This window comes from Hibiscus syriacus, unplaced genomic scaffold (genome assembly GCF_006381635.1).
Source record: "Hibiscus syriacus cultivar Baekdansim isolate YM2019G1 unplaced genomic scaffold, ASM638163v2 tig00112114_pilon, whole genome shotgun sequence".
NCBI classification, from domain to species: Eukaryota; Viridiplantae; Streptophyta; class Magnoliopsida; order Malvales; family Malvaceae; genus Hibiscus; species Hibiscus syriacus.
The window spans coordinates 729373-752546 of record NW_024063255.1 but is presented as its reverse complement, the minus strand read 5'-3'; the positions used below and the strand labels follow the sequence as shown (position 1 = coordinate 752546).

The 23174-nt window shown below is 32.5% G+C and overlaps 1 protein-coding gene across 1 annotated transcript; it reads left to right on the top strand.

The window, feature by feature from the left end:
- Positions 1-12379: 12379 nt before the first annotated feature.
- LOC120174656 lies at positions 12380-13525 on the top strand. The gene is made up of 2 exons (XM_039181439.1): positions 12380-12538; positions 12593-13525. The coding sequence occupies exons 1-2, from the start codon at positions 12380-12382 to the stop codon at positions 12983-12985; spliced, it is 552 nt and encodes a 183-aa protein (XP_039037370.1). The 3' UTR covers positions 12986-13525.
- Positions 13526-23174: the final 9649 nt, after the last annotated feature.

Below are 23174 nucleotides of genomic sequence, written 5' to 3'. Positions count from 1 at the left end.
ACTAAAAGAACTTCAATTTGAAATATTAACTATGTGATCATGTCATATTTTATCAATGTATTTTGACAAATGTTGAATGTGACATTTACATTTCTTTATGGAGAATATATTACCTATATTTTTTAAAATGTATAATGTAGTATTTATATTATGAAAAAGGTCTTATGCAATACCTTAACTTTTAAGATGTCTAATATAGTGTTTGCGCTTTCACAAAATAAAATATCCAATGTGATAAGTGATGGTCAAATTATCTAAATTTGACGAGTTTCGATCTAATCTGATTCTATAGGATTGAATATAAAGAAAAAATGTTTGAATCTGATCAGGTTTAGGATGAAAAATCTTTGATCCGACCGGCCTAGGATAATTATATTACCTATATTTTAGATATTTTTTGTATTTTCTATTAAAAAATTGTTTCCGTCCCTTTAAAATATTATAAGTTCACCTCCTTAGCATAAAATCTTATGTAACTCTTTCCTGTTCTCCAATAAGGCTAATAGGAGTTTAAATTCAAAACCCTAAGAGAAACCATTAAACACAGATAGATTGAACAATCATATATATATGTATATATAACATGGGAAATTCAAAACACAAAATAAGTGGTGGAAGTAGCAGCTTATGTTACTGAAGTATCAAACTTGAATATGATTATTGTTGACGAAAACGGGTAAATAAAACAAAAGAACACGAGAATTTTATGAGGTTCGGCAATGTGCTTACGTCCTCGGTGCCTAGGCGGCGCTAGAAGTTTTATTCAATGATATTTTAGGTCTAGGTTACATCTCTATTTATAATAGAAAACCGTGGTACATAATTACAAAATCAACCATGTACCGTACTGCGGGGCTGCGTCCCCGCACCCCCAACCCACATAATTCGTAACCCCACAACGAGACTTTCTTTGTAAGGACAATTGATGTTCGCTTCGCTCACTCCGCTCTATCTCCTGTCCTCTTTACTGGTATATTTATGAGCCATACCTATCAAATCTCCACCTTGGCGAATATCCTGCCCCTTGGAAACTTCAATGTGGGTTGGGTTACCTTGCTTCTTTAACAACTCAAAACATTCAACAAGTCCAAGCAATGCTTGAACTTGTCTGTCGTAACTGGCTTGGTGAACATATCAACGGCATTCTCATCAGTATGTACCTTCTGAAACAAAACCTCTCCAGATGCAACCAACTCTCTGATCTTGTGGAACCTTACATCAATATGTTTAGTTCTAGCACGATACACCTGATTCTTAGCCAAGTGAATAGCACTTTGATTATCACAAAACAACTGAACTCCACCTTGTTAAACACCCAACTCCTTCACTAAACCAGTAAGCCATAAATCTTCTTTTGCAGGTTCAGCCGCTGCCATGTACTCAGCTTCAGTTGTAGATAGAGCCACAACAGATTGAACAGTAGACTTCCAACAAATAGGCCCTCCACCAAGAGTAAAGACATACCCTGTCGTAGATCTTCTATTATCCAAGTCACCTGCATAGTCTGAATCCACATATCCTACAACCAAAGGATTATCCCGCTGACTCCCAAAAACAATTCCATGTCCCACAGTACCCTTTAAGTACCGAAAGATCCACTTGACTGCTTCCCAATGTTGTTTACCAGGTTTAGACATGTACTTACAAACTTGACTAACAGCATGAGCTAAATCAGGACGAGTACATACCATCGCATACATCAAGCAGCCAACAACATTAGAATACGGAACCTTTGCCATATCTTCAGCTTCCTTATCTGTCTTAGGGCACTGTTCTGATGAGAGCTTAAAGTGATTCGCCAATGGAGTGCTAACTGGTTTCGCGCTGCTCATCGCAAACCTTTCTAGCATTTTCTCAACATAACCCCGTTGAGATAGCCGCAGTTTCCTTGAGTCTCTGTCCCTGCAAATTTCCATTCCAAGAATTTTCTTTGCAACACCTAAATCTTTCATATCAAATTCCTGTCTCAATAAAGTTTTCAACCCGATAACATCATCCATGTTCTTCGCAGCAATCAACATACAATAATAAAAAAATAAAAGAACCATCATCAATGCTCTTAACATAGACACAACAATCATACTCACATCGGTTGTAGCCAATCTTGATCATATAGGAGTCAAATCGTTTATACCACTGTCTCGGAGACTGTTTCAACCTGTACAAAGATTTCTTCAATCTACAAACTAAATGCTCGTTTCCAGGTTGAGTGAAACCTTCAGGTTGCCACATGTAGATCTGCTCCTCTAAATCACCATGCAAAAAAGCAGTTTTAACATCCATCTGCTCTAAATGCAAATCCCAACTAGCCACCAATGCAAGTACTGCTCGGATTGAAGTGTGCCTGACCACAGGAGAAAAGATTTCATCATAATCAACTCCTTTCTGCTGTGAAAAACCCTTCGCTACCAAACGAGCCTTGAACTTCTCCCCCTCTTTTTCTGTTACTGCTGGTTTCTTCTTATACACCCATTTGCAACCAATCGGCTTCTTACCCTCAGGAAGGGGAACTAACTCCCATGTACGATTGTGATTCAAAGACTCCATCTCCTCAACCATGGCTGCCATCCACTTGTCGTTTTACTGACTAGTAACGGCATCATGAAAAGTAACCGGATCATCACTGCTAACAATAAGTGAAAAAGATACCAAGTCTTCAAAACCTAATTTGTTCGGAGGCTTTATATTCGTCCGTCTCACCCTGTCTCTGGCGAGACTATAATCCTGCAAATCATCCATAGTGGAACCACCAGAAGTCGGTTGAGAAGTTTCTGGTTTCTCAACTGGAAACTACTCGAAATCCACCACTGTCGTGTCTTGCTTCTGCTGCAACATGGAATGTTCATCAAAAAACGACATCTCTACTAATCACAATTTTCTTCGCAATTGGATCCCAGAACTTGAATCCTTTGACACCTTTCTTGTAACCCAGAAAAATGCACTCCTTCGATTTTGCATCAAGTTTGGATCTCTCATCAGCAGGTACATGCACATAAGCAGGATAACCAAAAATCCGTAAGTTATCAAAACTAACATCATGACCAGTCCATACCTCTTCTGCAACTTTCCCAGCCAGCGATGCCCTTGGCGATCTGTTGATAAGGTAACACGCCATGTTAACAGCCTCAGCCCAGAAGCGTTTGGGAATCCCCGCATTCAACCGCAAACATCTGGCTCTTTCATTCAATGACATGTTCATTCGTTCCGCAACACCATTCTGTTGTGGTGTCTTGCGCACTGTAAAATGCCTCTGAATCCCATGCTCCTTACAGAATTGTAGGAAATGTGAATCTGTGTACTCCGTACCATTTTCAGACCGCAAAAACTTGATTTTTCGTCCTGTTTGGTTTTCTACCTCAGCTTTCCACAGCTTGAACTTCTCAAAAACTTCAGATTTCTGTTTCAAAAAATACACCCAAACTTTTCGTGAAAAATCATCAATAAAAGTAACATAGTACCTAGATCCACCCAAAGACGATGTCGTGGAAGGCCCCCATACATCAGAATGCACATAATCAAGAATCCCTTGAGTTGTGTGCTTCGCAGTCTTAAAACGGACTTTAGTCTGTTTACCAAGAACACAATACTTGCAAAAATCGAGCTTACAACTTTTGACACCATGCAACAAGTTTCTCTTGTGTAATTCTGCCATACCACGTTCACTAAGATGAGCAAGGCGCATATGCCACAATTTTGTCGTATCATCACAGGACTCAACAGAGTGAACTCCACCTGCAACGGTACTCCCTAACAATCTGTAGATATTCCCTGCAGTCATCTTGCCTTTCATCACAGTCAATGCTCCTTTAACAATCCGAATGGTTCCCTATCCTCGTCAGCCTTAGGGATAAAACCATTCTTGTGCAAAGTGCCCAAGGAAATCAAATTCTTCTTCAAGTCTGGGATATGTCGAACACCACTCAACGTCCGAACGGAGCCATCGTGCATCTTAATTATGACATCACCAATACCAACAATATTACAACATCGATCATCACCCAAATAAACCGAACTAGAATTAATCGGCTTGTATGTCGAAAACCATTCCCTATTTGGCGTGATGTGATAAGAACATCCAGAATCAAGAATCCAAGCATCTGTCAATTGTGTCGTTGAAATAGAAAGCATATCACCCTCACTGTAATCAGAATTATCATCCTCGACCACGTTCACAGACTTGGATGAGCCATCACGCTTCTCATCAGTCTGCTTTTTCAACTTCGGACAGTCTCGCTTCATATGTCCCGCCTCCTTGCACTTGTAACAGTGAATCGTCTTCTTATCCCTGGATTTGGATCTGGAATTTCGCTTCCCGGACCCTGCCTTCTCTGGCTTCCGTCCACGATCTCGATTACCCTTGACATATAAGCTATCGGCTTGAGAGCTTTCCCCTGCATTCTGCTTCCGCTGGTTGTGAGCCAACAAGGCTGCAGTAATCTCCTCAACGTTGATAGTCTCTTTCCCATATGTAAGAGTAGTCACCATGTGTTCGTAAGAGGGAGGCAACGAACACAACAGAATCATCGCTCTGTCTTCATCCTCAATTTTCACATCAAGCCGAGCCAGATCAGAAACGATTTGATTGAAGACATTCACGTGTTGCGCCAAATCGTGATCGTCCTGCATCTTCAGCCCATACATCCGCTGCTTCAGATACAGTTTTGTCGTTAAGGATTTGGACATAAACTGACTTTCTAACTTCCTCCAAATTTCGTCTGGAGACGATAGATACATGACGTGATACATAACCTCGTCTGCCAAGCATAATCGTATGGTTCCTGCCGCTCGCTGCTGCAATTCTTCCCAATCTTCCTCATCCATCGACGCCGGCTTTGTAGGTCGCAAAGCCTTCAAGATCCCTTGCTGCGCCAATAGATCCTTCACCCTCGTTTGCCATAATCCGAAGTTACCCTGACCATCGAATTTCGCGACTTCGAATTTTGCTCCTGACATCTGATACCAATTGTTGACGAAAACGGGTAAAGAAAACAAAAGAACACGAGAATTTTATGAGGTTCGGCAATGTGCTTACGTCCTCGGTGCCTAGGCGGCGCTAGAAGTTTTATTCAATGATATTTTAGGTCTAGGTTACATCTCTATTTATAATAGAAAACCGTGGTACATAATTACAAAATCAACCCTGTACCGTACCGCGGGGCTACGCCCCCGCACCCCCAACCCACATAATTCGTAACCCCACAACGAGACTTTCTTTGTAAGGACAATTGATGTTCGCTTCGCTCACTCCGCTCTATCTCCTGTCCTCTTTACTGGTATATTTATGAGCCATACCTATCAATTATATTTTTTCCAAATTTTTTGTAGGATGCAATATCTAATATGCAACAGAGTTAAAATCAAAATCAAAATGGGAACAAGAAACAAGAGTTAAAGCGACATGCAAGTGTTTTAAGATGCAGGAAATGATACATCCCAGACGTAAACAATATGCCAAGGGGGAACAAGTCCTTTAAAGCTTCCATGTACTTCAGCTTTGACCCTCCATAATAGCTCTGCAACTCTTTGTCTTGTTAAACAATATGCATTAAACAAGAAGCAAAAAGTCGGAATAGCTCAGTTGGTTAGAGTGTGTGGCTGTAAACCACAAGTTTAGAGGTTCAAACCCTTTTTCTAGTGTTGTTGTTTTATGCTTAAATTTTGGGGCGGTAGGTTTGAGACTTGCATGGGCCGTGTTCTTTCTTTTCACACTTTTTTCCAAACGATTAAAATAAATAATTTGAACGAACATAAACAAACTTCTTTATGAGTATAAATGAACTGGACATGCTTTGTTCGTATAATAAACGACCCTCAAACTCTTGTTTATGCTCATGAATTTAGTTAGCTTGACAAACACACATAAATCAAATTATTTATGAACAGTTCATCGAACGTTTTGTTCACTTATATTATCTACAGTTAAGCATAATTTGTTAACATGTAGTACCCTTTATTTTATTTATTATACTATTAATTTTGGTTTACCATAACACACGATTCCATTAAAACCTTAAACCCTACCTTGCTTAACTCACTTTCTCTTCAGTTAATCACCAAACTAATACTTGATTTAAAAAGAGTTAGTTTCCTTCTAACTTAATGAAAATTCCAAAAATATAATTTTATATGGTGATAAGGGACACATTATCAAAGACTATTCGATAAATTCTGAGAAGACTTCAATTCTATCTTAAAAAGTTTTTGTTCCATCTCCGTATTCGAGGAATCGAGACCCCCATTAAACTCAATTTATATTTCATGATGATTTAGAGCAGTAACCTACACAAGATTTTATTCTAGAGGGTGTGAATCTTTAAAAATTTAGGGGAACAAATTTATAAAATTCAAGGGGTAAAAATAGATTTTAAACAAAAATTATATAAAAAAATCTAAATTATATGATAATTTTAAATTTTTAGGAAGAACAATTGCCCCCCACCCATTACCTCGGCCCATCCCTGATCTAAAGATCAATTCGCAATAGTGACTCATTAGGAGTCTCATACTCTAACCTATTTGTATCCTGTCCTCACTCGTTAAAATACTATGAAAAATGTAATATTTTAAATCACGTCCAATCTAAAATATTATGATTTGATAACATTTCCGATAGTATCTGATTTCTACTGTTTTTATCCTTAAATTTTAGGTTGTAACATAGAACTACCCAAAAACAAATATGTATTTTTCTTCTTCGTCGTCATTTTTATTTTTGTGATCTCCTATTAATTTTTTTACTTCTTTTTTCAGGAAGAGCAAAACTAATTGAATTCCATTTTCATTTCGATGTACAAATATAAAAATATAGTATTTGGCAATCAGCATTAACAAATAGGCGAACTTAACATTAACGTAACATGTTAAATCAAAATATATTATTTGAATCTTGATTAATCGAGACGAAGTTTTGAAATCGAGAGGACAACAAAAAAAAATTAAATCAAAATTCATCTACTTGCATTACATATTTGATCGAAAGTAAAAGATAATTTTAAAATTTATCTTTTTCCCTAAATCATATATATTCTACATCTAGACTCGTCCTAGAAGATGTGTAGACCTTATGTTACTAAATCTAGACCCCTAAATTTTAGTACCTGTATTATAATATGTCACATACTACCCTTACACGTAGACGGGTCTGTCCGCATCTTAAAGCCCATTTCTTCATTGAAATTGATTTAAAACACAAAATAAAATACAATTTTCTTAGGCAAACGAGGACAAAACACTTCAATAAATTTTTATTTTCCTAAAATAATAATAAATCAATTTAATCTCTAAAAAAATATTTCGATTTGACATTTTTTCGACCCACTATATAAAATTAGTTGCAATGTTTTAGAAGTTGATTGCACCCCAAAAAGAAAGAGCCCACAAACAAAAATATATCAAAGATGAAGGAAAAGTAGTACCCTTAGCTAAAGCCACATGCGTAGATGTGAGCGTGGGATGTGCGCCACAATTTTCATGCAAGAGGGTGGGGCTAAAAGGACCCACACGTAAAAACATGGGTTTCGGGTTAGGCCAAAAAGTTGATGGGATTGGTCAAATATAAGGTCTTTGGTTGGGTAAAGTGAGATTGAATTATATTCAAATAATTATTTTAATAATTTATTACTAAATAATCAAAAATATTTTATTAATTGATTTATTGATTATTTTCTAATTTTTAAAAGTTTAACGATCAAAATGATAATTCAAACATAATTTAATAACCTTTGGTTATTATACCTTTGCCCCATTGCATATGGGAATATGATTTTGTTGTTGTTGTTGTTGGTTATTATACCTTTTTATAAAATTGGTCCTTTAAACGGGATATCTTCTTGTCCAAAAGTGGAGATTCATATGTAGTTTAAGGACCTATCATTTTATTTGTTTTAAGAAAAAATTGGTGGAGACTACTGAAATTTTTGAGAGAATTACAATTTACAAAGATATAATTATGCACACATAATCCTAGATATATACATACACGTGATTTTATATTATGGATAAATTTTAAAATAGAAATGAGCGAACATATAAAATTATAGGAGGGAATAAAATAATTTTCTAATAGAAAATGCATAAAATATTAATAATTTAAAATTTTTAAGGGGACAATTTCCCTTGTTCAAAAAAATTATAGCTGACTCTATTCCCATACGTAATGGGATAAGAGGAGGTAGAGTAGTAGGCTGCCCCCAACGCCAGGTTGAGAGCAGCTTCCGTGGAAGACCTCTGTTACGTTATGAATTGCTCTCAATGGGACTCGATCCCACAACCACAAGGTTAAGAGCCTTGCGTTCTACCACAATTTCTCATGTTCACCTCTCTCTATTCATTCTTGATTCTAAACATAATGTCAAGTTTGATGAGAAAAGAAAAGAAAAGGTCTTTGAAATACAACAAAATCTTATCGAATCATATTGAGGCTCCGTTGTCAAATTTTTAGTTTGGACTGCCCTACTTTTTGGATTTATGTAGTTAAAGCTAAGAAAATTCCTTGAAATTTTCCCATTGCAAATGAGAAACTATTAATGTTGAACATTAAATTTCAATGTGGAATGCCGATGTCTCTAAGCATACTCTTGCCTGTCACAAGTAGGGTTCATATGTTGGATATTTATTATGATTGAAAATAGTTTTAGTTAGTGTACACATAGATATAAATATTGATAGAATAATTTGAGGGACCTACTTTACATTTAAAGAGCATGCTTGAAAAAATATGTTTCATCTATTGATCGATTAACTTGGATTTAGTACTACAAAAGCTAATTATAGGGGTGGTTTTCTCAAACCAGTTTGCTTCATTCACAACGCTATGATTTGATCGTCTGACCTTGCTTAAGGATTTTTTTTTATAAATATGGGTTGAATACAATGTAGTGTGAACATACTTTTAACCCTTTGTCAATAAATGCTCATATCCCTACATATGTAATGCTCGAACCCTATACATCAAGAGATAATAACAAATCCCGTAACCATTGCGATCGTTGATTCGTACACCTTACTTTAATAATCTAATATTTCATCTCATTAGATAACTGATTGTTGGTTATTTTGGTTTTTAATTTGATTGATTAAATCCACCTATTATTGTTTTTAATTATTGTAAACCATAAATTAATACTAATTATAAATGTTATAAAATATGAAATATGAAAAATAATAAAATATATATTAAAAGAAAAAAAGATGGAAATGATTCTAGTAGAAAGGACCATTTTTTTCAACTCTAAATTAACCAATCGACCCTATCAACTTTGCTCATTTGATTATCTATATATCCATGCATGATAGGTGAATTAAATTCACATCAATTGGTTTTATTCTTAAAATTTTAAAATTGAAAAACTTAAGGGCATGTTTTATAAGTTATTGAAAATTTTGTTAATAGAAAATAATAATTTAGTGATTTAATATTTTAAATTTGTTTACTAACCTAAAATCAAAGTTATCCATTATAATTTCTCCATGAAAAAAGTGTGAAAATGCTAAGTACAAAAGGACCTTGCTCATCATTTTATGAAGAATATTTCAGTTTATTATCTATTTTAACTATATTATTTGTTAAAATTTATATTTATCAATCGGTCTAATTATATTTAATCTTTTTTTTATAATTAGGATAAGTAAAAGGCAGTATATGTCTAAAGATAACACTCAACCATTGATATTGAACACTCACAGTCATGACATCCGTGGTGTTCAAATCTAAGACCTAAAAATAACAATAATTCTTTACCACCGAGATCGTTGGTTGTGCTAATTATATTAATCTTTAATTCTAAACAAAATATCAATATTATAATTTTCATTTATATTCAAATATTCATTCCTACTTAACCTTTTATTTTAAAAAAAAAATCCAACAATCTTACTAATGTTAAACATGCTTAAATACAACGATCAACGTAAAATTTTATGTTAATGATAACTTATAAAATTTATAATAGAGCAAACTTATAAAATTTTAGGGAGTAAAAATAAATTATCAATAAAAAATATACTTAAATTAAAAAAAAGTATATGGAGTGATTGTTCCCAACGTTCTCCTCTACTATCATGTAAATATTATAACCTTCAATATCGGTTCTCAAATATACTTCATCTATAGGGCTACTTATCGATATACTACATGTTTTCCCTTTATTAATTTAATTTATTTTTGTAATTATTCTAAAGATCACCAACCCTTTTGAATGTACAAAACAATAAATAGTAGATTCTAGTTGAGTTGATATAGGATAGAAGCTCCTTCCTCCTTTCAAAAAAGCACCCTAATATTCCAATCGAGTATCAAACTTGCAACATTTTCTTTAAGAGTCAAAAAAGAAAACCTAAGCTAATTCTCTTAGGCGAAAATAAATCGCGTGCTTTTAATCCTCTATCAAAATAGTACATACTCCAGAGTTTATGTTAAGGGACGAACTTCTAAAATTTTAGGAGGGGACAAACTTATAAAATTCTATGAGTATGAAAATATATTATCAATAGAAAAAAATATAAAATATATAATAATTTGAAAATTTTAAGGATGACGAATAATTCTAATCACGATTCATCCCAGGTCAAAATAGTATTAAATATGTGTAATGCATGAAATAAATTCAAAATATCAGTCTTTCCCCATTTTAGACTACCCACCGAAATTGTGAAGGAAAAATCCATCTTCACACTACTTTGTTTCATCTTCTTAGTTTCACCAAAACCACCGTTGTTGAGACCTTAAGCTTTAGAGAGAAATCTCAAATTCCCTCCAAAATTCTTAGTTCATGTAAATTCTAATTAGAGATTTAGAAAGCACTTGACCTACTCCTCATATTAGTGTATTTTGATTTGGATTCTAAGCTAGATAATAGAACCCTAACCCTATCAAGTGTTATTGGTTCTGAAAGAAATTAATTCACGAGCTAATGCACTCTCAAATAGAGTGAAATCCACAGTGTTGGCCGTAGGTCGCCATGCCTTCCGGGCGACCTTGTAGGTCGCCATGAACTCCGGGCGACCTTGTAGGCCCAACACATAGCTCGCTCGGTTGCCCTCGGATTCCCTCGCATAGCTCGCTCGGCTGCCCTCGCATAGCTCGTTCGGATGGCCTCAGATGCTCTCGGATGGCCTCTGATGGCACATGCTATCTCTTGTAGCTCGCGGGGAAGACATGGCGACCTAGTAGGTCGCCCGGAAGGCATGGCGACCTAGTAGTAGGGATGGCAATGGGTCGGGTCGGGTCGGGTTTTTGGGCCACCCGACCCGACCCGAGAAGAAAGGGTTTTTCACCCGTGACCCGACCCGACCCGACGAAATTAAGGTTTCACCCGACCCGAATATATGACTTAGAAACCCGACCCGACCCGACCCGAAATAATAATAAAAAAATTTTATTCAATGAAAACAGTGACTTAATTGAAAAAAATTATATATGGAGGGATATTATTGTAATTATCCCTAAATATATAGGATAAAATTATATATATTTTTCGGGTCGGGTCGGGTCGGATTTTTTTCACCCTAAACCCGACCCGAACCCGAATTTTTTATAAAAATGAAAACTTGACTTAATTGAAAAAAATTATATATGGAGGGATATTATTGTAATTATCCCTAAATATATAGGATAAAATTATATATATTTTCGGGTCGGGTCGGGTCGGATTTTTTTCACCCTAAACCCGACCCGAACCCGAATTTTTTATAAAAAATCCGACCCGATCGGGTCGGGTCGGGTCGGAACCCGTCGGATTCGGGTTGAGTTGCCATCCCTACCTAGTAGCCAATACTGTGGATTTCACCTTATTTGAGCAATTAATCTTGGGAGTGCTTTATCTCGTTAATTAATTTTTTCCAGAACATTATCTCGAAAGTTTTGCCAGTGTTATTGCATGTTTAAATCATAAGTTTAGTATGTGTCTAAAAAAGGGTAAATTACAAATTTACTTAATTGAATAATATTCTCTCTCATATTTTAGTCACTATACTTTCAATTTTTTAATTTACTCACTGATTTTGAACTTTAGGATTGCTCATGTTTTTGAAAAACTTCATGAAAATAAATTTTCCTTTGGAACTTTTACATGCGGATGTATGTGTATTCTAGGGTGGACACATTTATCTTGAAATATGAATATATTTATTTATTTGTTTATTTTATTAGTAACATTTATCCTGAAATTTTATTTACGCATGCCCAATATGAAAAGTTTCTATTATTAACACATGTACTCACCCTACCCTGAAAATATTTCAAGGATTTTGGCTCCACTTTTACGGCTGATTTCACACTCCCTTCAACCTAGAAACATTTCAAGTCTTGTTTACTTGCACAGAAACTAACTGTATAAAAAGGGCACTCAACTTTTTAAGCTTATCTTGTGCTTTTGGATTCATGTGTTGTTTGTCCCGTGAAAACAGAAGGGGAAAACAGTATATTTCAACTCTTGTCAAGAAGCTCAAGAATCCTCCCATTTTTAGCAAAGGGATATGGAAAATTGTTTCATCTCAAAGATGTTCTCAGCAAGATGATGAAGAGGAGACGAAGCTCAACGTCGATGCCAGAAGCTAATGGTGGAGAAATTCGTGTTCGAGCAACAATTAAAAGCGCATTGAGCAGCACAGACAAGCGCAGCATGAAACTGCTTCATTTTCTGGTGTTTCTAGCAGTGACGATGAGTCCAACATAAGCTTGGTTTCAACACCGGATTCGGACTCATTGCCGGAATCGTCTCTTCCCCAAGAGGCCCTGAAACTAGCAGCTAATAGGCCACTTCCGGAGAAAGGGAAACTGCTGCTGGCTGTGAAGGATTGCCGGTCCCCTCCTGCAGAACCTTCTTTGGCAGGACCGCTTCCTCAATGGCAGCATCCGCCGCCTCAGCTTGCCTCCATCGAGATTCCACCGGTGTCTATTTCTTCCCCTAAACAGCAATTCGTAAAACAAGAGTCTTTCAACGATGTTAATGGTTGTTTAAGCAAGAAGAGGAGTCCAGAACTATGAAGATCACTTTGAATATTCTCTTCACTCCAAGTACCACAAGGTTGCTCTTCACTGAAGGTCAAATTCTGATTCTTGTCCCTCTACTATACTAATTTGACATAATTTGATTTCATTAGTTAATCCCAAATAGTTAAACACCATTAACTATCCGAGTTAAAACATAGACGAGAACTTTTTCTTAAAACACCCTCTCGAACACAGAAAAAACCATATCAACTGATAAGTTCGAAGTGTTGTTTTTAAGAAAATTTCACGTCAACATTTTAACCAGAATAGTTATGAGGTTAATTATTTTTGTTGGCTAATGGTGCTACAAAAGTAGAAAGATCAATGATGTTAAATTATACGGACTAAATCATAACTCAACTGTAACGGAAGCACTAAAACTATAGTTTGACCCTCCACCACACAATTACCAATTTCATACCTGAATTTTGAAGACTAGTCTCTGTCTTAGGAATCAAATGTCCTAACTACAAAACCACCAATGTACTTCAATGGAGGCTTAGAATGTTAGTTAATGTCTCTGTCTATGCATAACTTTCCCAATTATGTATATTACTGGAATTGGACAAGGAGTTCCAAAATTCCCAAATTGTGTATTGCAATTAAATTGAATGTTTTTACTTTGCTATGTCATTTTCTTTCTATATGCTTGTGCTTTGTTAATAGCCAGACACAAATGCAAGATTTATGTTAAGAAGATAAACTTATAAAATTTTAAGGAAAGAGAATTTTTTTAAAATTTTAAGCAGTCAAAATAGATTTTTAATATAAAATACAAATAAAATATCTAAAATATATAAGAATTTAAAATTTTTAAAAAAACCCATCCCCACTCGTGATAGCAAAGTTGGTTAATGATGAAAATATTCTGACCATAATAGTCGTAGATCTTCAATGATATTTCTTTTCCCTTACCATTAATGGCGAATATATGCCATTAAAAGCGCTACTATATATTGACTAAAGATTAGTGCATATGTATATTCCATGAATATATTAAACAGAGATTTCAGGATATATGATTTTTTCAATTATATTATTTTTAAAGTTTGAATTTATGTTTTTAAATATAATATATTTTATCACTATTTTAACACTTGTTAATTAATAAAAAAATATTATATACAAAATAATAACATATGGTTATCAGACATACAATTTAATAGTAATCAACTTTCAATGACTTTAATTTAATTTTAGGATTTAATTAAAAGAAAATGAAAGTATAGAGAAAAAAATGATTTGAAATAGTAAGTATAAGGAAGGAAATTATATTTCAAAACTTTAAAGAAAATAAAATTATAGGGTAAAAATAAAAAAGTTTAAAATCGCGCATTTAATTTTTAAATATTTCAGTTCATTTTTGGTTTGATTGTAGTTTTTGTTTGCCCGGCAGGATCAAACTAAAAAGAAAATTAAAATTAGAGGGATCAAACATAAAAATTATAATAAAATTATACATTGTAAATCCTTATATACAAATGAGATTTTTCCGACCCCCGAACATAAAATTATAATCTTTCAAAATTTATCCTATAATTATTAAAACATAATATAATGTAATTTCCTTAAACTCACTATTTCACTCAAGAGTAATTTTGAGATCGATACTTCCTTTTATCATTCCCTTCATTAGGCGACATAAGTATGAAAAAGTTAAACAGAGAAAGAATAGGTTGCGTCACATGGAGGGGTCAAGGTCTTGTTTACTTTAATACCAATGGGATGGACCGCTCCATCAACATCCGTAATCATGCAGCCCACATGCTGGTTTGCGCAACATTCACCGGTGAACGTCCCACGCGTTTTCCATTCACCACTCTCTACTTGCATTGAAACTGACTCATTCTAGACAGCAGCGGATGCGAGGTTTATCTTAAAATTTAATTTATTTATATTAATTATATATTTTTATTATAATATCTATTCTAAAATTTTATTTTTATTTACTTTATATAAAAATTCCTATTATTAATATATATATGTACTTAATCTAAAAGATATTTCTAGATTTATTACTTCTTCTGGACATGTTATTTGTTTTATCTTATTTACAGTCTGACTTCGGTTTGGAACATCTGATCTTACGTAGGGTTATGGGAAAAATTTAGTCATGAACTTTTTGATGGATGTTAGATATTTAAGATTTTTTTTAAATCGTTGTTTTTCAAGATATTAAGATTTTTTTTAAATCGTTGTTTCAATTCCGGATTTCTTGAGTGTCGAAAGTTGAAGAGTTTTTGAATCCTCTAGCGGTGAAATGATCACGTGCAATAGTCTTAAATATAGGTTTAAAAAATACGTTATCAGTTTTGTTATTATTTTTTTTAACAAAACCGATAAAAATTACATGAAACATATTATTCTACTGTTTATTATTATTTGACGCTTTACCGGGTTTGGTAAAACGCTACCGGTTTTGTTATTTTTTCTACCGATTTTGTTATTATTTACCATTTTACCGGAAACGTTAATAATATTAATGTTTTAGATAGAAATAATAATGTTTTCGGTATTTTTTACAGGTTTTGTTAAAAAATAATAACAAAATCAATAGAGACTTTCTTTAACCGTATATTAAGACTGTCTCACTATAGAACTCCCATGTAACGACTATAAGATACGAGAATGATAAGCAAGGACATTTGACGGGTACAACAAAATTGTGTCAATATTTTTAATATATTATATATAAAATCTAAAAAAGATTTCTCTATTTTTTTCCTATTGAAAGGGTTTGAATTCTTAAGCAAGGTTCATGACAATAAATGAATTTTCACGACAATGGTTAGTCTAATGTGATGAAGAACTAGATTTCTTAAGTAAGGTTAGGAGTTTGAATTCTAGCGTTTACGAATGGAGCAAATTGAGTTGTGAGGGTCGGCCTCACCTCTGCAATACTCGATATGGATTAATTGATCATTAGATTGAATGCCAATGATTAATTAAAATAAATAAATGAAATTTCCATATTTTCATAGGGTTTTAAATTTTTGATATTTTAATAATTTAAATATTCATTTTATCAATATAATTATATTGACGGTTTCTATCTAAAAAAATTAATATTTTCAATTTACTTAAATTATATATATATAATCTATGTGAATAAAATATGAATATGAAATTTAACGATCAAATTATTACAATACAATCTATAAAGTATATAAAACTCACTTAATTTTATATTATTAAGGATAAAACAATAATTAATTCACGATTTACATAACATTTCCTAAATGGATATCTATTTTTCTATGATAACGGAAGAACACTGAATGACAATAATAACAGCAAACATGCTAAGGCAGGCAAGGCCTTGGGCTTTCATTGAGTACAGCAGCCCCAAATTTTTTATTGAATCTGTATACCCAAATGGAAACTCAATGCATATAAACTAGAAACTAAATTGGAGCTGGGCTTATATACGATATTGCATATAGAATGCACACACATACCATAAATACAGATGTTCGAACTTAGAATTTCAGAAAAAATAATATTTCATTTAACTATTGAAACCACTAGATTACTTCGGCTTATATGATTTTATAGCTTATAATAAATTTCATACTAATAAATTATTTTATATTAATAATGTACAAATTGCTCATAATTTTGGGATTTGTTGATAAATACATATTCTTAGTTTTAGGGATCAGGTGTGAAGCCCTGATAACATGAAATAAGTAGATAAATTTATAAATTCAATTTAATGACTTTATGAAAATAATATTAATTTTATTGACTAGAACTTTAACTTACATATTATGAACAATACAATACATTTATAATCACAAAACTATCATTGTGTTTTTGCATCATCTAAATAACACAGAAAAAAGGGCAATTTTTATCGTTGTATAACTTCATAATCTTTAAGGGTAAAACTGAATTTTCATCATTTTGGGGACCAAAATATAATTTGACATTACATTAATTTAAAAATGTAATTTACATCACATTACCAAATATATTTTAAATCTTTGATTCCATGGATTTATATATTTCATAAGAAATATGGCATTTTGATAATTTTATAGTTAAAAGCTAAAAGTTAATTTTTTTAGATTTAAAAGTATTTTATTCTAAAAGTTATTTTAGGTTAATTATTCGGTACACTATAATTTTTATAATATCACTAAGGGGTTGTTTGTTTGCCTCTTAATAGAACCATTCAGCACTGAATGTTGAACCGTTCAGCATTCAACACGTTTGTTTCGCACTTCTGAATGATTCAGTGCTGACTGATTTAACAAAATAGTGTTGAATGATTCAGCACAGAAGTACATTCTTAATGATTCAGAGCCATTATCAAATAGCATGTCACATTCAGAGCTAATTCATACATAACATCTGAATCATTCAACATTTGAATCATTCAGCGCTTAATCATTCTGAAGTAAACAAACAGCCCCTAAGACGATGATAAATGTTCTTACACTGTATTTAAATATTAGGTAAAGTACACAAATGCCCCCAACTTTATGGTGCTACTTTATTGAGTCCTCCGACTATTAAAAGTTACAAAACGATTCCTTGATGAGTCCTCGACTATTAAGAGATACAAAATGGTCTTCCGACTATTTATATATTCCAAACTCATCATTTTTCGTTAAAAATTAGTGACTATCTGAGTGGACATTAACCTATTGACAAAGATATGATAAAATCTTATCCTAGAACCGTTTGAGTTGTATTTTATGGATCGACTCTCCGTTTACATTATGTCGTCAAACCAATGCTTGAACCATTATTTCATCAAGTTAGTGCTTGAAAGTAACAATGGTGTCAGTAAATAACATTAAAATATGATTTAATCATATCTCAGTCAACAAGTTAACGTCTAGCTCATACGAATGTCAATTTTTAACGGAAAAGGACGATTTTGAAACATATGAATACTTAGGTGATCATTTTGTAACTTTTAATAGTCGAGAGACTCAACAAAACATCACCACATAGTCAGGAGATCATTTTGTAACTTTTAATAATCTAGGAAATTAACAAAGTAATACCTTATAGTCGGGGACCATTTTTATACTTTACCCTTAAAAATATTAAAAGTAAATAAAGAAATCATTTGATTCAGTGCTTATGAAATTAACTTTTATCAATATGCATTAATTACTCTATTATTTTTAATTTAGTTAAGTTGTAGGGCATGGCATGACCATGAAGAAAAGAGATAATGGATGGATAAAGGAAGGCAAGTTCTTGGGCATGAAGATATTATTAATGAAGGATTCATTGTGTGCGGCACGTAAGACTTATAATTAACTCATCATCCAAAATCAAAAGAATATTGGGCAATGTTCCCAAATTTTTATGCGAAAAAAATGAATTTTAAGGATTTATAAATTTTTCTTTTATTAGTACGATATTTTGATATATAATTTATATTGAAAAAATAATAATATATTTAAATTAATATATATAATTTTTTTAAATAACCTCTCAAAAATAATATTGAGTTTTGTCACTATCATTCCTTTTCGACTCATCTATGCATGTATGAATGAATGAAGTGTGACGGGGGAAAGAGGGAGAGGTAGCTTGGGAGAGAATGTTTGGTAGCAACTCTGACCAAGTTTGGCAATGAAATTCCAACTGACCCATTTCAATATTTTATTTCACCCATAAAGAAGATAGAAAGAGAAGTATAGATTCAGTATCTTCTCATCCACTCAATACACCAGCATGTTAGCAGTTTGAATAAATTAATTGACCTTAAATATACAACATACAAATATTATATCAAGAAAACATTAAAAAAAAATGAATGTATCAGCTAGCCTCAATAGTGCATAACATTATATACACATATATACATGACAATATATGATGACCTTGACCTATTATCTTATACATATCAACTTTGATCTATTTTATGACATGATTAAGGGGTTTTGATTTGATAAAATATTGTTGATCTTGATTCATATGTTTTTATGAACTTAAAATTATTATTTACGTGGAATTTTTTGTGTGTTATTTATGTTAAAAAGTTATATGGAGCAAAATTTCTCTTTCCTAATGAGTAATGAACCAACAATATAAGGGAAATGAGATGTGTCAATCGGGAGCTTTTAACCATCTGCTCTAGTGATTGTGGATAGTTATTAGGATAAAGAATTCCCCCCTCAAAGCAGTTTGTCTTGACTAGGGGTTAACAAAACTTGATTAGACTAGAAAAATCGATCTTTTGACTAGAGTCAAAAAATCGATCTTTTGACTCGACATGATTTGAAAAAAATTGACTCGAAACAAAATAAACTCCAGTGACCAAAATATGAGTGAGAAGATAGTTGAGTGATGAATGATATAATTTACCTATAAAACGTGTCATGTTTTAATAGTTCCGCTAAATTTCTAACGGCGAGGTACCAAAACGAAGAAAAATAAATGTTAGGTATGATTTTGAAACAAATGAAAGTTTAAATACTAAAACGAAACAAATTTATTGTTTATATAAATGTATAGTTTTTAATAGAACTTTTGAACCAACCAAAATTTAATGTGTGATATTTTAGGGAAAAATATTTACTTAAAGACGCAATAGCATGATTAATCTTTTACAGTTTACTATTTTTTTATAATTTCTTTCTTATCCTTTAAAAACATATAAAATAAATAATTATTTCAAACAATCATTAAAATATTCAAATCAATCGCTTTTACATGTGACATATATTAAAAATAATAATTTTTCATATTTTTCTTCTTCTTTTTTTCCCCATCTGGTTGTTTAACCTAAAGATTACCCTAAATCATTATTTAAAGAAATGTCATCTTTTTATTAATATTCGCCGAAATAACATCTTTTTATATTACGTGCGTAGTAGTAAAACACATTGAATGGTTGTTTTTAAGTTTTAAGGGTTAAAGAAAGAATGTCTGGGGTGATTTTTTCTCGATCGGCATTGATTTACGATGGCCTTCTCTTCCTCTTCTCTAGGATTCGAAGACTAGAAGAGAAAAGGGAAAGTTTTAGGAAGATTTTTTTTAGATAGAGGAAAAAAATGCGACCTTTATACTTGATGAAGCGACTGGTGCATTTCAGGCCCGTGCGTTTTACATCTCTAGGGGAGACTAGCGTTTTTAGTCCTTCGTGCTTTGGAAGTTTTGTAATCTGGTCCCTTTTTTGATTAATTCCATGTTATTTTCAGCCTTTAACTCTGCAATTTGTTCCTTTTGATCCCCTTTGAATGTTGAGACAGCTTCTGAGAGCATTTGTTTTCCCTTTGACCACGTCATTTATGAGCAGCTTAATTTATTCCTTAATTTTAGTTATAGATAATTACTTACCAATTTTAAATTAAAGCCTTTCATTTTCTCAATTTGTTAGCCCTCCATTACAATGTTTTGCCTGATACATTCAGCAAGCATGTTTTTATTACGTTCATATGGACCCCCCCCCTCCCTTGTATCGTATCGGTCGTTGACATCATGTATATCCATGTTGTATTAATTTTATAAACATATTTTTATATACTGTACGTTATATCATATTTATGCACTATAGCATTAAACATGCATTTATATATTAAGTCTGCTTTATTTCCATTATGCTTGTCTATTAATGTACGTGTATATAAATTAGATTGGTAAAAACTACATTATTTGGTTTTTAATTAAGGCTATACCTTTTTTTCTAAGATTCATCCATAGAATTCCACCAAACACCTGGGAGTACTCTTCTAAGGATTACTCAAATAAAGGCTATCCTTTCTATTCTAGTAATTAAATAAAAATAAAGTAGATTTATAAAAAAAAATTGTATTTATTTAATGGAAAATGTCTCGAGCATAGAACGATCTACAAGAAAACCTCTAAAAACATGGAGTGTAATTTCTTAAGACGTACGAGTGAAAGATCATTATGTCAATTTTAACTTAATTAGTATAAATATTTCATGTGTGAATTTATTCGTTAAAATTTGGATATCATATATGACATTTCATCAGCTACATATATATCATTTATTAGTGTTGCATTCATCAATCATCCATTTGTTTTCTCATTTTAATAAAATTGAAGGCAATGCTATTTGATATTGAGAGTTGGAATCGTATCGAACATGACTGGATTATAATTTCCGTTAATTTCTAAGGTAAAAGAATATATTTTTAAACAAAATTGAGTGAATTAGATTTTTTTATAGTCAAATGTTTTATAAAAAAATTCACTCTTTCAAATTTATTTATAAAAATAAAAGGGTTGAAATTTAAATTTAGATTCGAATATGTAAAATTTTACTATCTAGACAACGTATAATTGAGAGGTATTAATTTTAGACATTATGGGGTGTTTACCATTCCCCGCGCATAATAGACTCCGAAACCATTAAAAAGTGAATCTTTAATAAATATATTAAAAATATATTTTTATATATCCAACCTACATAATTTTAAAGATTAATGAAAACCTCAAAACTATTCTGAAAATCCGAATATACCTAAAATAAATCGAGAAAGTTCAGAGTTTTGGGAATGTTATACTAGGGCTGTAAATAAGATGAGACATATCACAAGCTACTCGAGATCGACTCGATCAAGACTCGATAAATACTCAGATCGAATGGACTCGACTCGAGATCGACTCGAGTTCTTAACGAGCCGAAACGAGCTACTTGATATTCGACTCGAAAAGCTCGTGAACAGCTCAAAAATATAATATATTAAGATTTTATTTTTAAAAAAATAAATTGTTAGTAATATTAATATTTATGTATTGATTTTTTTTAAAATACAGTAAGATTTTCATGTATTTAAGGTTTAGGTTCGCGTTTGAGCTTGAGGCTTCAATCGAGTTAATTTTAAGAATTTTTTTTCATTTCGAGCCTTTTCGAGTTGCTCACGAGCTTCAGTTCAGGATTTCAAGTTCGAGACGAGCTTGAAAATTTTAAGCTCGTGAGTTTTCAAGTCGAGTCGAACTCCATTTCAGAGTTTTCGAGTCGAGTCTCGGCTGGTTTACACCCCTACGTTATACAGCCGACAACCTCGTCTTGGCTTCCCATTCGTTTTATCGAACTAGAGTTTTCTAGAAAAGTTTCTGAAGCTCTAACATCAACGTTAAACTCTGACTTCTTTTGGTCCGAACTAGATTACTCCTCCATCTACTTAAAAAATAGGGTGCTAATCTTGTTATTGTTCCTTAAGTAGATGATTTTTTTTTTTGAAATGAAAAAAAAATGGGATTTGAATCAGTCGGAAATTAAAGTATTAAATAAAATTCAGGGCAAGTGAGATTAAGTCATTAATGTATTGTTTCTCGACTTTTTACGATGCCTAACTACATTACTTCATAACTATGTTCATCATATACCATTGAGATGAGAGAAAGGCAGGTCTGTGTGATTAGTGTGATTGGTATATGAAGTTGATTGCAAGTAAAGTGATTGGTACTTGACATTCTATCTGCAATGAAAACTCATTAATAAAATATCGATCTTTGAATCAAATAATTAAAAGTTTTTCGTCGACAACTCCTTTTATCCTTAGATTATGGGTTTAATATTCAATAAAAGTAAAATTCTCTTTTCCCATAGATAAAAATTGTTAAAAGAAAAAAATAACTCATTAATAAATGAATACTTTGATATTAAACATATTATAAATAAATATAGTACAAATATGTATTTGTTTTTAGATAGTTCTCTCTCAAATTAAAATGTTCGATCAATTATTTTAAACTTAGACTTCATTTAATTTGATTTGATCATAAAAAAATAAGAGTAAATTATATAAGATATTATTGAAATTTAAGTGTTATATTGTTTATACATCCAAAACTTTGATTTTGACTTCAATTATACCACTTGGTCGTTAAATTTTTAACGACATGATCACATGGATGAATCTTTCTACAACTATGATGATGTCGACAAAATGATGTCGTTAGGCACTAAACTTTAATTGTGTACCGATTTTGTCACCAAATTTTAAAAATGTTCAATTTTTGGCATTGGTTTTTTTATGGACGCCACGGGAAGTCAATCGTCGTCCGTCATCAGTCGCCATTCACGGGAAGACCAGTATCAAAGTGTCTGCATATCACTCTTCTTTCTTCTTATCAGATTGGTTTTCAATAAAATCTACTCAAAATTCATCTAAAAATTTGACGTGTTAATATTTCGATCTCCTCCGATGGTTGTCTGATTAGACTAGTATTGAGATATCTT